Source organism: Myodes glareolus, chromosome 2, assembly GCF_982192425.1.
Source record: "Myodes glareolus chromosome 2, mMyoGla1.1, whole genome shotgun sequence".
Lineage (NCBI taxonomy): Eukaryota > Metazoa > Chordata > Mammalia > Rodentia > Cricetidae > Myodes > Myodes glareolus.
The window spans coordinates 105,898,591-105,912,748 of NC_142027.1; the positions used below are offsets into that span (position 1 = coordinate 105,898,591).

The following is a 14,158-nucleotide window of genomic DNA, read 5'->3' on the forward strand; positions in this document are numbered from 1 at the left end:
TTCCTTTTAAAACAGCACTGCCCAGAAAGTGTCCTGTACCATGCAAAGCTGTTTGTAAAAGTATTCTTATTATTTTTTATTTTTTTTGTCTGTGTGCACGTGTGTAGCATATATGTGTGCACATATGAAGGTCAGAGGTCAGTGTTGGAGTTTCTTCCTCTACTATTCTCCACCTTTTTCTTTTCTGAGACTATAAAAATGTCTGCTGCCTAGTCTGATATCCTGAGTTCCACCCCTGGAATCCACATGCTGGAAGGCAAGAACAACCTAATACAAGCTGTCCTCTGACTTCCAGGCACATGATGCTGAGCACATGTGCCTACACACACACAAAATAAATACAAATATTTAAAACACGGGGGCTGGAGAGATGGCTCAGAAGTTGCTCTCCCAGGGGACCTGGATTTGATTCTCAGTGTCTCATGGCAGCTTATAATCACCTGTAACTCAAACTCAAGGGAGTTCAATGCTCGCTTCTGACCTCCACGGGTCCTTCATTGCAAGTGATGCACAGACATACACACAGGCAAACAATACACACACACCTGGTGTCAACTAATTTCTAGCTCAGTAACTCAGGGTAGCAGAACCCAGAGACTGCTGCGCCCCATAAGCCCTCGAGAGCTCACCTAGGACTGTATCCTGGATGGCACTTTCAGGGTCATCCAGATGGACCAGCAGCTCCCTGTATAAGAACTGAACGCTGCTCTGAAAGGCAGATTTTCCATCGGAGTTCTGCACACACTTCAGCCAGGTAAGCAAGGCAGAAGCAGCAGCCATCCTCACGTCATTGGAGACATCATCGAGGCGCTTCAAGAGCTCTGTGGGGAGGAGGAGACAGGTGAGAGAGGCCAGGTATGCAGGCTTATGGCAGGGCTTTTAACCTGAAAAGTGGAGGGTCTGAGAACCCACCCCTCAAAGGGAGACTCTCCAGAAGTAAGCATCTTCAACAGATGGAGCCTCACCGTCCTGAAGCTGTTCGGTCTCAACAGCCCTGAGACCTCCAGAAGACCTCCACGCACACCAGACACTGACACTGGCAGCTGTTATGGGGTTGAAGAGCCTGAGGCCAGTAACGTGACAATTGTGCCAACCTTGGTTTATCTCCGGGAATTCCTTGGCCAGGCTGTGTGCTGTCAAAACATATCTATTCTTCCTGACAGGCAGAAACTTCTAAAATAATGGGTAAGAATTTCATTAAACTTAGGCTTAGCCTGGTGTTGGTACATGCCTTTAATCTCAGCACTCAGAAGGCAGACGCAGGTGGATCTCTGTGAGTTCGAGGCCAGCCTGGTCTACAAGAGCTAGTTCCAGGACAGGCTCCGAAGCTACAGAGTAACCCTGTCTCGAAAAACAAAACAAAACAACAAACAAACAAAAATCCTTAGGCTTTCCCCATAACCTGGAAAACAAAACAAAACAAAACAACCTCTCTTGGGCCAGATGTGAGCCATGGCTGCAATGCCAGCACTTGGTAAACTGAGACAGGAGGACTGTTCTAAGTCTGAGGCCCAGCTAGGTTAGACAGAGCTCTAAATCATTATGGGCTAAACATATCTCAATTAACCAAAGGAGGCATAAAACAATTTCTGGAACCTACTTCTGGAGAATGGGCAAGTAGGGTAAAAGCTGAATGTCGGCCTGGGCAGGTTGCCTCTTACCTGTATCTGAAAGCTCATGAGCAGGCTAGCCCTGGCTAACTGAAGGCATGAAAAGATCCCTACACACACACACAGTGCAAGGCCTCCTGTGAAGAGTATTAGGACAGGGACCTGCTGGAATAACTCATGGGGGATACAGTTGGGCTCTGGCTGCAAGATGCTTAGAAGCCAGGTGGCCCACAACTTGCTATCTGTAGACCAGGCTGGTCTCAAACTAGAGATCTGCTTGCTTCTATCTCTTAAGTGCTGGAATTAAAGGTGTGTGCCACCATTCTTAGTGTAGAACTTTTTGTTTTGCTTTTTTGAGCTGGGGGCTCACGTAGCTAAGATAGGCCTCAAACTCTTGATCCTCTTGCCTTCACCTCCAAAGTGCTAGGATTACAGTTGTGTGCCATCACATCTGGCTTTCTTGCTTGTTTTGATACAGGGACTCATTGTATAGATAGACCTGGCTGGCTTGGAATTTTCTATGTGATTCAGGTTGGCCTAAATGCAGTAATTCTCCTTGCCTCTGCCTCCCAAGTCTTAGGACTAGAGAGGAATGTGCAAGAATGGCCAGGTGTTAATTTGCTTCTAGCAGATGTTATTATTTTACCTTCTTGACATACTTTAAATAAGAACTATAAGGGGTTTGTCCCTCAACCCTCTATAGTGTTACCTGTCCTGAAGACCATCTATCACTCAATCACTACAATGTCCTCATTTCAATTTCTTGGAAGCTGTCAGAACCAATCACCTCCACACTGGTTCCCTCCACATTCCCACACACCCGCTGTTCTATCTGCCGACTGTTCCCTCACACTGCTCTTCTCAGGGTGTATCTGTTCCCCTTGTGTCCAATGTCCTGCTTAGCACTGTCCCTGTCAGCTCCTAATGGATGCCCTGACTTCTCCCTGGTTCCGGCCACCATCTGGGATCTTGTTAATTCTGACACCCTCATTTTCTGTCTATAATTTGCTAGGTGCTCAGGCTGGTTGGAGGCAGGCGGTAAGGCTGTCCTGTGGCTCCATGTAGACTGCTTTCTCTAGCACTTAGAAGGGAGAAGTCTTATTCTATACCTTTTTTTTTTCTTAATGGGGATCTGGACACAGTTCCTGCTCTGAGGAGAGTCTCCCACCCAACATAGGGCTATACCCTAGTGGTCCTGGAAACAGAGCCTGGACCCATTTCCAATAATGCCCAGAGTGGTTCTCCTTGCTTCTGGTGTGGGCTGCTTAGTTCATTTGTCACTGTGGTATATGGATACCCAGCGCCAACTCAGTCAGGAGTCAAACAAGTATTTTCTACGTCTGACTACAAAAGAAGTTACTAAGTAGCTCTGTGCCCCCTCACTCCCACCCTCGCCTGCCCCCTCCAGTATCTTACCAGGATAGACCCTGAGGAATTTCTCTGGTTCCATGGTATCCCCTGAGTTCTTGAGGAACACACTAATGATGCGGCAGGAGACCAGGCGTGTGGTCTGGGAATCATCCTCTAGTGTGGCCAGCACTTGTGGCATCAGGGTCTCCTGTGCCTCTTGCACCTGCAAGCCACAGATGGGTGAGAGAACATCTGGCTACCCATGCTGTCAGAACTTCTCAGTGCTCTCTGCCAGGCATTCCTGTCCGCAACACATGCAGTTAGGAATGCTGTGCCCAATTTTACCAAGAAGTAGATTCGAATCTCCGCCCTGCCCCTGAGACAGGGTTGTTTTCTGTGTAGTCCTGGCTGTCGTAGAACTCAGTCTGTAGACCAGGCTGGCCTTGAACTCACGGAGATCCTCCTACCTCTGCCTTCCAAGTGCTGGAATTAAAGGTGTGTGCCACTAACTTCCAAGTGTTTGCTTTTGTTTTTTAGTTTTGTTTACTTTATGTGTATATGTATGTAGCCATGTATGTGCCATAATACACATATGTAGGACATGTCAAGAGGACAGCTTGCAAGAGTCAGTTCTCTCCTTTCATAATATGGGTCCTGGGAAGCAAACTCAGGCTATCAAGCTTGCTGACACGTGCATCATTTACTATTGGCTGAGAGTGCTGGAGGACAGGTCAGACCATGCCAAGTACAGACAATTCAGCCCATCTATAATCCTAGTACTTCAAGGGAAGTCTCAGCTGCACAGTGAGTTCTAGGACAGCCTGGCCTACAGAAAATTGTCTCTAGGGGAAAACCAACCAATCAACCAACCAAAAACCCAAGAGGGGCTTGAGAGATGATTCGGACGGTAAGAGCTTGCAAGGATCCAAGTTCAACCCCCAGCACCCATGTGAGGGCCGTGTGTGGTGATACTCATCTGTATTCTCAGTGCCAGGAGAGTGAAAAACCATGATCCCCGTGGTCTTCTGGTTAGCCAGCCTTGCTTACCTGCTAGGTTAGTGCCAGGCCAGTAAGAGACCCGACCCTGCCTCAGAAAACAAGGTGAACAGCATGTGAGGCACCACTTCTGTTGTTGTCTTAGTTAGGATTACTATTGCTGTGATGAGACATTGTAACCCAAACTTGGGAAGGAAAGGGTTAATGTGGCTTATCCTGAATTACCACCCATTGAGAAAAGCTGAGACAAAACTCAAACCTGAAGGGAACCTGCAGGCAGTAGCTAATACATGGAGGCCATGGAGGAGTTACTGGCTTGCTCAGCCTGCTTTCATACAGAACCCAGGCCAGTAGGCCAGGGCGTTCCCATCTATAATGGGCTGGCCCTCCCACATTGGTCACAGATTAGGAAAATGCCCGACAGGCTTGCCTGTTTACAGTTGGATCTTTTTTTGTTTGTTTGTTTGTTTTGTTTTTGAGACAGAGTTTTTCTGTAGCTTTGGAGTCTGTCCTGGAACTAGCTCTTGTAGACCAGGGTGGCCTCGAACTCAGAGATCCACTTGCCTCTGCCTCCTGAGTGCTGGGATTAAAGGCGTGCACCACCACCTCCCAGCTACAGTTGAATCTTTTTTTTTTTTTTAAAAAAAATTTATTTATTTATTATGTATACAATATTCTGTCTGCGTGTATGCCTACAGGCCAGAAGAGGGCACCAGACCTCATTACAGATGGTTGTGAGCCACCATGTGGTTGCTGGGAATTGAACTCAGGTCCTTTGGAAGACAAGGCAATGCTCTTAACCACTGAGCCATCTCTCCAGCCCCCTACAATTGGATCTTAAGAAAGCATTTTCTCAATCGTGGTTTCCTCTTCTTAAGAACCTTAGCTTGTGTCAAGTTGACATAAAATTAGCCAGGATAGATATTCAGAAGTTGACTTCTGGCATGAACATGCATACAGACACAGACAGACAGACTTACACAGCTAAAACAAAAGAACGCTTTGCCCTACTAGAGTAAATTGTGAAGCATGGCAGTTCTTGAAGGGGAGTGATAGAGACAAGAGGCAGAAGATGATGGCTGTCTAGAATCCCCCAATGAGGAGCTGGAGGCATGGCTCAATGGTAGAGCCCCTGCCTAGAATTCTCCAACTCCAATGAGAGGCTGAGGCGTGGTTCAGCTGTAAAGCATTTGCTTAGCATGTAATGGGGGCCAGACCAGGGAGATAAAAACACATGTAGATGCATATAGAAGGTTGTGTATTACACGAAGATGGGGTAAGGCATGAATCAGTGAAAAGAGGCTAAAAGGGTCTGTAAGCAGCCTGAGTAGGGCTCCTGTGTCGCCAAGAAGGCATCACCTTTACTAAGGAGGTGAAAGGAATGGGGAGGGTATATGGATGTGAGATGGGCTGCAGACCTCTTGTCTGGAGTCACAGTTCAAGGCAGGCACCTGCACTGAAGGAGGCACTGTAGCAGAAGGTTCTGGAGAAAGGACCTTGTGGCAGTTATGACTGTGCTGCCACCTAGTGGATCTGCAGGGAGCAGAGTCAAGTTTCTGCGCCACTTTCTAGGGAAGCAGAAGGGTTCCTGGAAATGGGCCTTTTCATGGTGAAATAAAGACACAGACAAGAGAGCAGGGGCTGACTGGCTAGGGCACCCATGTCAGGAGGGCAGGGATCACAGGACAAATGAGGGTTTTGTCTGTATGAGCAAACGTTCCCCAGCCCAGATCTTCATTCTGAATTTTGGATCACCCTAACCATTTCTATTTTAATTTGGTTAGTGGAATTCCTCAACTCTGAGAATTAGATAACAACCGTCTGCTGTCAGCAGGGGGCGAGCATACACTGTGAGTGGCTGGCAGAGGCCTGTCAACAGTTCTGAGATGGCAAAGGCACCTTTTCTGGGCAGAAGCAGAAGCATCAGTTTTCTATAGTTTCAGGCTCCTGGTTTATTTCACTAGCCATAGCAACAGCAGTGCAGGTTTGGCCTGCCACTCCCGCTATTTTGTCTGTGTGTTGCTAGAAATTGACAGGTACACCTCCAATCCTAAGCTCGTAGTTTTGGGAAGACCATTCAATATTAACTTGCTTTGGCACCAGTCTTTAATAATACATGCTACATTATGTGTCCAGATGCAATGCAGATGTGTGTACATGTGCTTATGGAGACTAGGAATCAACACCAGCATTTTCCATTATCATTCTCCCCCCCCTCCACACACAATTTCTATGTGTGTGTCTGCTTGTCATATGTGTACCATGTGCATGCCTTCAGAGTCCAGAAGACAGTGCCAGTTCCTCTGGAGTTATAGGTGATAGTGAGCCACCAGACATGGGTGTTAGAAACTGAACTTTCTCAGCACTCGGGAGGCAGAGGCAGGCAGATCTCTGAGTTCGAGGCCAACCTGATCTACAAGAGCTAGTTTCAGGACAGACTCCAAAGCTACAGAGAAACCCTGCCTCAAAAAAAAACCAAAAACACCAAAAAACAAAACAAAACAAACAAACAAACAAAACCCAACAAACTTTAGTGCCCTGCAAGAGCAGAACCGGTGCTAGGGTTATAGACCCATGTGATTAGGCTTTTTTTTTTTTAACAAAAAAAAAAAAAAACAAACCATGAATGCTGGAGATCCAAACTCAGATGTTCATGATGGCATGTCATCTCCTTAACTCTGACACTCTAACTGGCTAGGTATTAACCATGTAAATTATAGAACAGTGCCTGGCACATGGGCCAGCTCCCACGGCATTAGACACCATGCTGAGGCTTTAGTTGGAAAATTCCATTTATTCTTCACACTAGCCAAAAGAGTCAAGGAGCATTTTAGACAGATAACCAGAGCAGAGAGAAGTTAAGTGGTGGGTTAAGACTCAAACCCAAGTTGTGACTCTGAGATCTGCTACTAGCCACCACCATTAGCACTGTCCAATACGACCGACAGTCACAAGCCAGCCAGAAGCACACCACAATTCACTACAGCTGTAAAGTACATGTGATTTTTGAAGACCCAGCACAAAACAAGCAAGTGGAAATATGTCACGATCTGTCAAAGACCAATTCCCAGCTGAAAATGTTTTGGGTGCTAATTATTAGGAAAAAAACCTTAAAAATATTGGACATGGGAACACCCATCTTTATTGCGGACAGGACCAATCCCTGGTCTTGTGGTCCTGGCGATATAAAATGGAGAAAGGGAGCTGGGCAGCAGCATGATTCACTGCGGTCTGCTTCCTCTGTGTTTGAGACAGGGTCTCATTATGTAACCTTGGCTGGCATATAGTCAGCCTACATAAAGAAGGAACTGGCTACCTAGGTTGCCTTCAAACTCAAGAGATCTGCTTGCCTCTACCTCCTAATTAAAGGCACTAACTTGTCTGCTTCTTGACTGTGGATGTGACGAGCTGCTTCAAGATCCTGCTCTGTTGGCTTCCCCGCCAAGATGGACTGTAACCTTACTGTGAGCCACGATAAGCCCCTTCTCTTCTGAGTTGCCTTTGTCAGGGTATGCTATCACAGCAACCAGATAAGAAACTAAGGCAGGAATGGCCAAGATCAAAAACACTGATGACAACTTATGCTGGAAAGGTTGTGGGGAAAAGGGAACACTTCTGTATTGCTGATGGGAATACAAGCTAGTACAACCCCTTTGGATGTCAGTGTGGTGATTTCTCAGAAAATTAGGAAACAACCTTCCCCTCAAGACCCAGTAATATCACTTTTGGGTATAAATCCAAAGGATGCTCAATCGAGCCACAAGGACATGTGCTCAACTATGTTCATAGCGGCTTTGTTTGTCATAGCCAGAACATGGAAACAACCTAAATGCCCCTTGACTGAAAAATGGATAAGGAAAATGTGGTACATTTACACAAGGGAGTACTACACAGCAGAAAAAAATGATATCCTGAATTTTGCAGGAAAATGGATGGAGCTAGAAAACATTATTTTGAGTGAGGTAATCCAGACACAGAAAGACAATTATCACATGTACTCACTCATAGATGGTTTTTAAGCATAAAGCAAAAAAAGCCAGCCTACAAATCACAATCCCAGAGAACTTAGACAACAACGAGGACACTGAGAGAGACTTACATAGATCCAATCTACATGGGAAGTAGAAAGTAGAAAAAGACAAGATCTCCTGAGTAAATTGAGAGCATGGGGAGCTTGGGGTAGGGTTGGGGGGGGGGGAGAGGCAGGGAGGGGAGCGGAAAGAAACTAAGGCAGTTTGTGAACCTAAGGCAGAGAGGCCAGATCCCAGACCCTTCAAGGAGATGGTGCCTGTTACAAACAGGGCACTAAGACCTATGTATGCCCTGGCTAGACCTGACCTCCAGGTCTCAGCTCTACATGGTCACTTGGTAGTCAGTCACAAGGACAGACAACTGGGATGGTCACAGAAGTCCTTACCTGCTTGGCCAATAGGATGTCACTGCTGGTGAGTGCCCACAGACAGGATACGGCAGCTGTCCGGATGGCTGCAGCCGTCCTCCCTGCATGCCACTGCAGGTTGGGGGCTAGGATGTCATTCACTACCATCTCCAAGTAGCCATGGAACTGTCTGGAACAAGATGGCAAGTGAGGAAGAACACACAAGCTACTCCGAAGTAGCTGCAGTTTGGAAATGGAACTAGACTGTTTATGGAGGTCAGATGAGAGGCACATGAGGAGACCAAGGCCAAAGAGCACAAACTTATGGAGACGTTCCAACCAACAGTTGGGGGCCTCTTCTAGAGGCTGATAGTCTGTGAGATCAGCAAGGAAGGGGAGCAGGTGAACCACGAAAGCTAACTAGGATGACTTGACTTGCACACACTCAACTGAGAATGTCTTAAGGTTTCTATTGCGGTGTGAAGAGACACCATGAACGTGGCAAATCTTAGAAAGGAAAACATTTAAGTTGAGGTGGCAGCTTACAGTTTCAGAGGTCTAATCCATTATTATCATGCCAGGGATCCTGGTGGCCTGCAGGCAGACAAGGTACTGGCTACATCTTCATCAGAAGGCAATAAGAAGTAGACTGTGACACCGAGCAAAGCTTAAGCAATAGAGACCAACGCCTGCCCCACAGTGACACACATAGTGACACTTCCTATGAGCTTATGGGGGCCAATGCCATTCAAATTACCACACAGGTACTGAGCTGTTTCAATTTCCTTAGTTCATGACTGGGGATAGAATCCAAGAGCTTGGCATGCTGGGTGACGACGACATCCCAGCTCTTTATGTGCTCCAGCGTTCAAGAAAAGAGTACCAGGGCCTACAGAGATTGGCAAGGACTCCTTAGTGACCTGACCCCGTGCCCCTTGTCAAAGTGGCCTGGTAAACTGATGGGCTTGGGGGTGGGGGGGACTCTGTACTCGAGTGCTTTATCAACCATGATCACTCATTTGGATCAGGTGGCACCTCTGTCACTGTCTACTGAACCTGCTATCTACTCTTGCTAAAACCAAGGAAGCAAGAAATGACATGGGGCTGAAGAGATTGCTGCTCCTTCAGAAGACCCGAGTTTAGTTCCCAGCACCCTCATCAGGTGGCTCACAATCACCTTTCAGACCCTCCCTAACAGACTGGTCAGGGCTTCACTCTTCAGAGAGCAGAGTTTGCCAGCTGTTCAGTTCTCTCCTTACCACTGCTCGTCTCTAATCTACTTCCCCGAGTGCAGAGATTGCAGGATTGTCCCACCACACCCAATCTGTATAGTGCTGGGGATTGAACCCTATATACTAGGCAAGCACTCTACCAACTGAGTTATACCCTTCCTGAGTGCCGAGCTGACAGGCACGCCCCACTACTCCTGGTTTATGCAGTGCTAGAAAAGGAACCAAGGCTTCCTGCATGTCAGAGAAGCACTCTACCCACTGAGCCACATCCCCAAGCCTAGCCAGTGACTGCAGTTTTAAATTTTACATTATATTTTTGTTTATTGTTGTATGTGGGATGGGGAATGTGCCAGTGTGCATACAGAGGTCAGAGAATACGTACAGGAAGAAGTGGTTTCCTTCTTCTTCCACCACGTGTGTCCTGGACATTGGACTCAGGTTGTCAGGCCTGGAGGCAAATACCTTTACTCACTGAACCATTCTACTGGTCCTCTATTCCAGAATTTTTACATGAAATTTACTCAAAGGCTGCCAAAGGGACGGAAGCAAAGGCCACTTACAAAGGCAGTAGCTTGGGGAGGGCTTTCTGTAGCCCCTCTTTGTTCCCTCACAGGCATCTCAATAGCTCAGGCAAGAGTGAGAGGCCAAGGAGGGCAGGTAGGATGCTGTGGTGCTGACACTCTGGCCTGCTGTGAGCTGAACACTGTCTTTTCTAGGTAGGGAACCCCCAATATCTAGTAGGGGCACACACTGCCAGACTGAGCCCTGCCTGGATAACTTTTCACTCTTCATTTTGTAATCTATAAATCAAAACCAAACGATATTCATGCTGGCTAGTTTTGTGTCAACTTGACACAAGCTAGAGTCAGCTGAAAGGGACCACAACTAAAAAACTGCCCCCATAAGATCTGGCTGTAGGCAAACCTGTAAGGCATCTTATTAGTGGCTGACCAGGGAGGATCCAGTTTATTATTGAGGGTGGTGGTACCCATGGGCTGGTGGTCCTGGGTGCTATAAGAAAGCAGGCAGTAGCTGGGCAATGGTGGCACACACCTTTAATCCCAGCACTTGGGAGGCAGAGGCAGGCATATCTCTGTGAGTTCGAGGCCAGTCTGGTCTACAGAGTGAGTTTCAGGACAGGCTTCAAAGCTAGAGGAACCCTGTCTCAAAAAACCAAAGAAAGCAGGCAGAGCAAGCCAGGTTCCTGCCCTGACATTCCTCAGTGATGAACTGTTACTTGGTAGTGTAAGCGAGATACATACGTCCTCAAATTTCTTTTGGTCATGGCAACAGAAAGCCCAAGACGATGTTATTTTCAAACCACCGCTACCCAAACAGTAGCAATTTTCTCAGTAATTCATCTGCATAATTGGAATCTCCAGACTGACTTCATCCCGAGAGGTCTGAAGTGTTTCTTTGGGAACCTAGCCCAAACCTGGGAGCTGTTTGTGGGTCAGGGGTGGCTGCTTGTTCCTCAGCATACAGGGTTGCATGTGGAGAGGACCACAGCCCAGTGGCAGTCCAGGCTGCCATGCACTCACTCCACTCTTGTGTACACGCCTGCTCAGTGGCCTGCTGCCAAGATGCTCATTAATACCTTTTTATGGTCCCTTTTCAGCCCTGAGGTTTTGTAGATAGCAGGAAATAGAACTTCCTGCAGCGTGAGAGGCTGGCAGCCAGCCCCACAGTAGGAGTGCGTATGAAAGGGAGAGATTAGAACGACCAAGTCACAGGGAACTTTAGAATTTGCTGACCACACTGTGATGATAGATTTATTTGGGAGGAGATGGGAGAGGCGGGGAAGCCCTGCCCACATGGGGCTAACGTGTTCAGGTCTCCAACTTCAAGAACCAGGGCTGCCATGGGGTAAGTCTTGGGAGGTCCCAGCATGGCTTTAATCTTATTCTGTTCAGTGAACCAAGGAAAGCAGTATTTCAAGATTTTGTGTGCGTGCATCTCTCTCTTTCTCTCTCTCTCTCTCTCTGTGTGTGTGTGTGTGTGTGTGTGTGTGTGTGGTCTTCTTACAGGCAGCTCTGACTTTCAACATCCTCTCCCAGGATGAGCTTCTGGTCTGGGTTGTTCCCCACCCACCCAGAGCCTGTTCTTTCTTAAGCTCTTTGTTCAATTTTTTTCTTTACTTCAAAGCCATAAAATTGGAGCAATGCTGCCTCTGAGCTCTTCTGAGATAACAGAAAGCTACCCCTAAGCCTTCACCATCAATGCTAATTCAGTCAGGTCTGTTAGGTCTGAAAGGTACCAAAAGGCTTTTAAAACAGAACAGCGGATACAGAAGTCATTAATAGTTAATGTGCCCTAAAACTTTCTCACTCAATGGAATCTTAATGACTCCCCTACAGTGACTTTGATTTACTGTCTGTGTCTCTGTGGTGCACTCACCAAGCCCACTGTTTACCTAGCAGTTATGCTAGGGATAGAGACCACCAAGGAGCCTGCACCTTAGCCCTCAGGGGCCCTGCCCAGGGCAGCATGGGAAGATGGGAGACCCAGCCAACACTCATGTGGGCTCTACCCAGACCCGAGGACTGACCTACCCTTGAGAGTCAACAGTGTCCTTAGGCCTCAGCAGCATCGTGGACAGGACAGAGAAGAGCTTCAGGCGCATGTGCGGGTCTGTGGTGGGCTGGAGACAAGTCCTGAGGGTAGGAATCACGTGCTGCAGTGCTTCTCCCACAGCTGGGCCTGGAAAAAGAGGGAAAGGACTACAGCAAGCTGCTGGCTAGCCCAGCTTCTCTGATGGGGGAGGAGACAGGAGTGCTGGGGAAGTTGTCCTGCAAGTCGCAGGGCTGTGGCTCCCATTCCTGCCATGTTGCTCTCCCAAAAGCCGAGGGCACTAACAAAAGATTAACCCCAGAAGACCCTTATCATATGACCAAGACACAAATCTGGCTTCTCTTTACAATCTCCAAATTCATTCTGTAAAAACAATTTTACTTCATTATTTTTAATAATGTGCATGTGTGCCTAAAGATATGTGCACATAACTGCCAAATCTGTGGAGCCCAAAAGCAACGATCTCCTGGAGCTCGAATTACGGGCGGTTTAGAGCCACATGACAAACTTCAGAGCTCTTCAAGAGCAGTAAGAGGGCTTTTTCTTTCTTTTCTGAGACAGGGTTTCTCTGGGTAGCCCTAGCTGTCCTGGAACTTGCTCTGTAGACCAGGCTGGGAGAGGTCTTAATGGCTGAGCTATTCCTTTAGTCCTCTTTTTCTTTTGACATAGGATTTTACTTTGTAGCCCAGACTGACTCTGAACTCAAGACAATACCTTAGCTTCCAACTGCTCCTTAATGCCTATCCACCTTCTTCTTTTGAAGCAGGGTCTCTCACAGGTCTAAGATTTAATGACTAGACTAGCCTGGTTGGTTACTGAACTCCAGGGATTAGCTCTTCTCTCTCTCTCTCTCTCTCTCTCTCTCTCTCTCTCTCCATGGGCTGGGGTTACATGGCCTTTAATCCCACCACTCAGGAGGCAGAGGCAGGTGGATCCGAGTTTGGGGCCATCCTGGTCTACACAGCAAGTTCCAGTACACCCATGGCTATGCAGAAAAACCCTTTCTCAAAAAGAAATCAAACAAGAAAATGCCTGGCATTTTTTACAAGAGCCTGGGGACAGCCCTCAAGCTGGCAAGGCAAGTACTTCACAGACAGAGCTATCTTCACAGGCCTACTTATCAAACTCTTAAATCTAAAAGTCAAGAAATATCTGAACAATGCACTAAAATCAGTCATTGAAAGCACCCCACCATTTGCTCAAGCCTTATGGTATGGAAGAGAAGAAATGGAACCCTGCTTCTTCGCCCCCATCTTTCCCCCAGGTCACAAAGACTTCAGGGGCAACACCTTGAGGGTTCACTGCCGGGTGACTGGAACTATACAGCCTTGAGTTGGGATACAATGGCTGACATGCCAGAACATGCCCCTGAACACTTCCCTGCTGTACCCTGGACTTTGTATTTTAGCTAAAAGTCAGGCACAGTTTGCTAATTCTACAACTGGACATCGAGCCAAGTCACCTAAATCTCCCACTTCAAGGCCCTGTATGTCCAGGGTCTGTACTGTGGAGATGGGGGCGAAGGAAACAACAGCTTTGTCCACCCGAAGCTGTGTGGGTCTGAGGGGGAGAAGGAAAACAAAAACAGCACAATGGGAAAAGCAGCTGCTGGCCTAATGAGAAGAGCAGGATCCCTCCCGCATGGGCGAGTGCCAGGATTGCTCCAAGCGGCACAGACTAGTGCCAGGGTTTGCTTAGACTCTGTCAACATCAAAGGACAGATGTCTGGAGCCCTGCAGCTGATGAGCCGGCACTCAGAATAAAAACCAAGTGCACAAGCTGGAGTTTCATTCACAAAGGAAGAAAGGGAATGCAGAGGAGAGGGAAGCTGACATTCCTACTTGAACTTCAGTGAGAGGCAAACTGCCTTTCAAGATATCCACACAGTGAGGGGCTGGGGCTATACCTCCATGGCTGGAGTGCTTGCCTGGCACACTTGGGAGTCCTGGGTTCCAGCCCAGCACTGGATAAAGTGGGCATATGGTGGAAACATATAATCCCTGCACTTAGGAGATGGAGGC

General features: G+C 47.5%; 1 protein-coding gene across 1 annotated transcript in view; it reads right to left on the bottom strand.

Annotated features, from left to right (window-relative positions):
- Dnaaf5 (dynein axonemal assembly factor 5) overlaps positions 1-14,158 on the bottom strand; it is a 36,948-nt gene that overhangs the window by 1,493 nt on the left and 21,297 nt on the right. Inside the window, exons 9-12 of the mRNA XM_085683157.2 lie at positions 12,119-12,266; positions 8,374-8,524; positions 3,027-3,183; positions 630-821 (exon numbers count right to left, since the gene is read on the bottom strand). Of these exons, the coding sequence (XP_085539283.1) occupies positions 630-821; positions 3,027-3,183; positions 8,374-8,524; positions 12,119-12,266 (648 nt within the window). The remainder of the gene's footprint in view (positions 1-629; positions 822-3,026; positions 3,184-8,373; positions 8,525-12,118; positions 12,267-14,158) is intronic.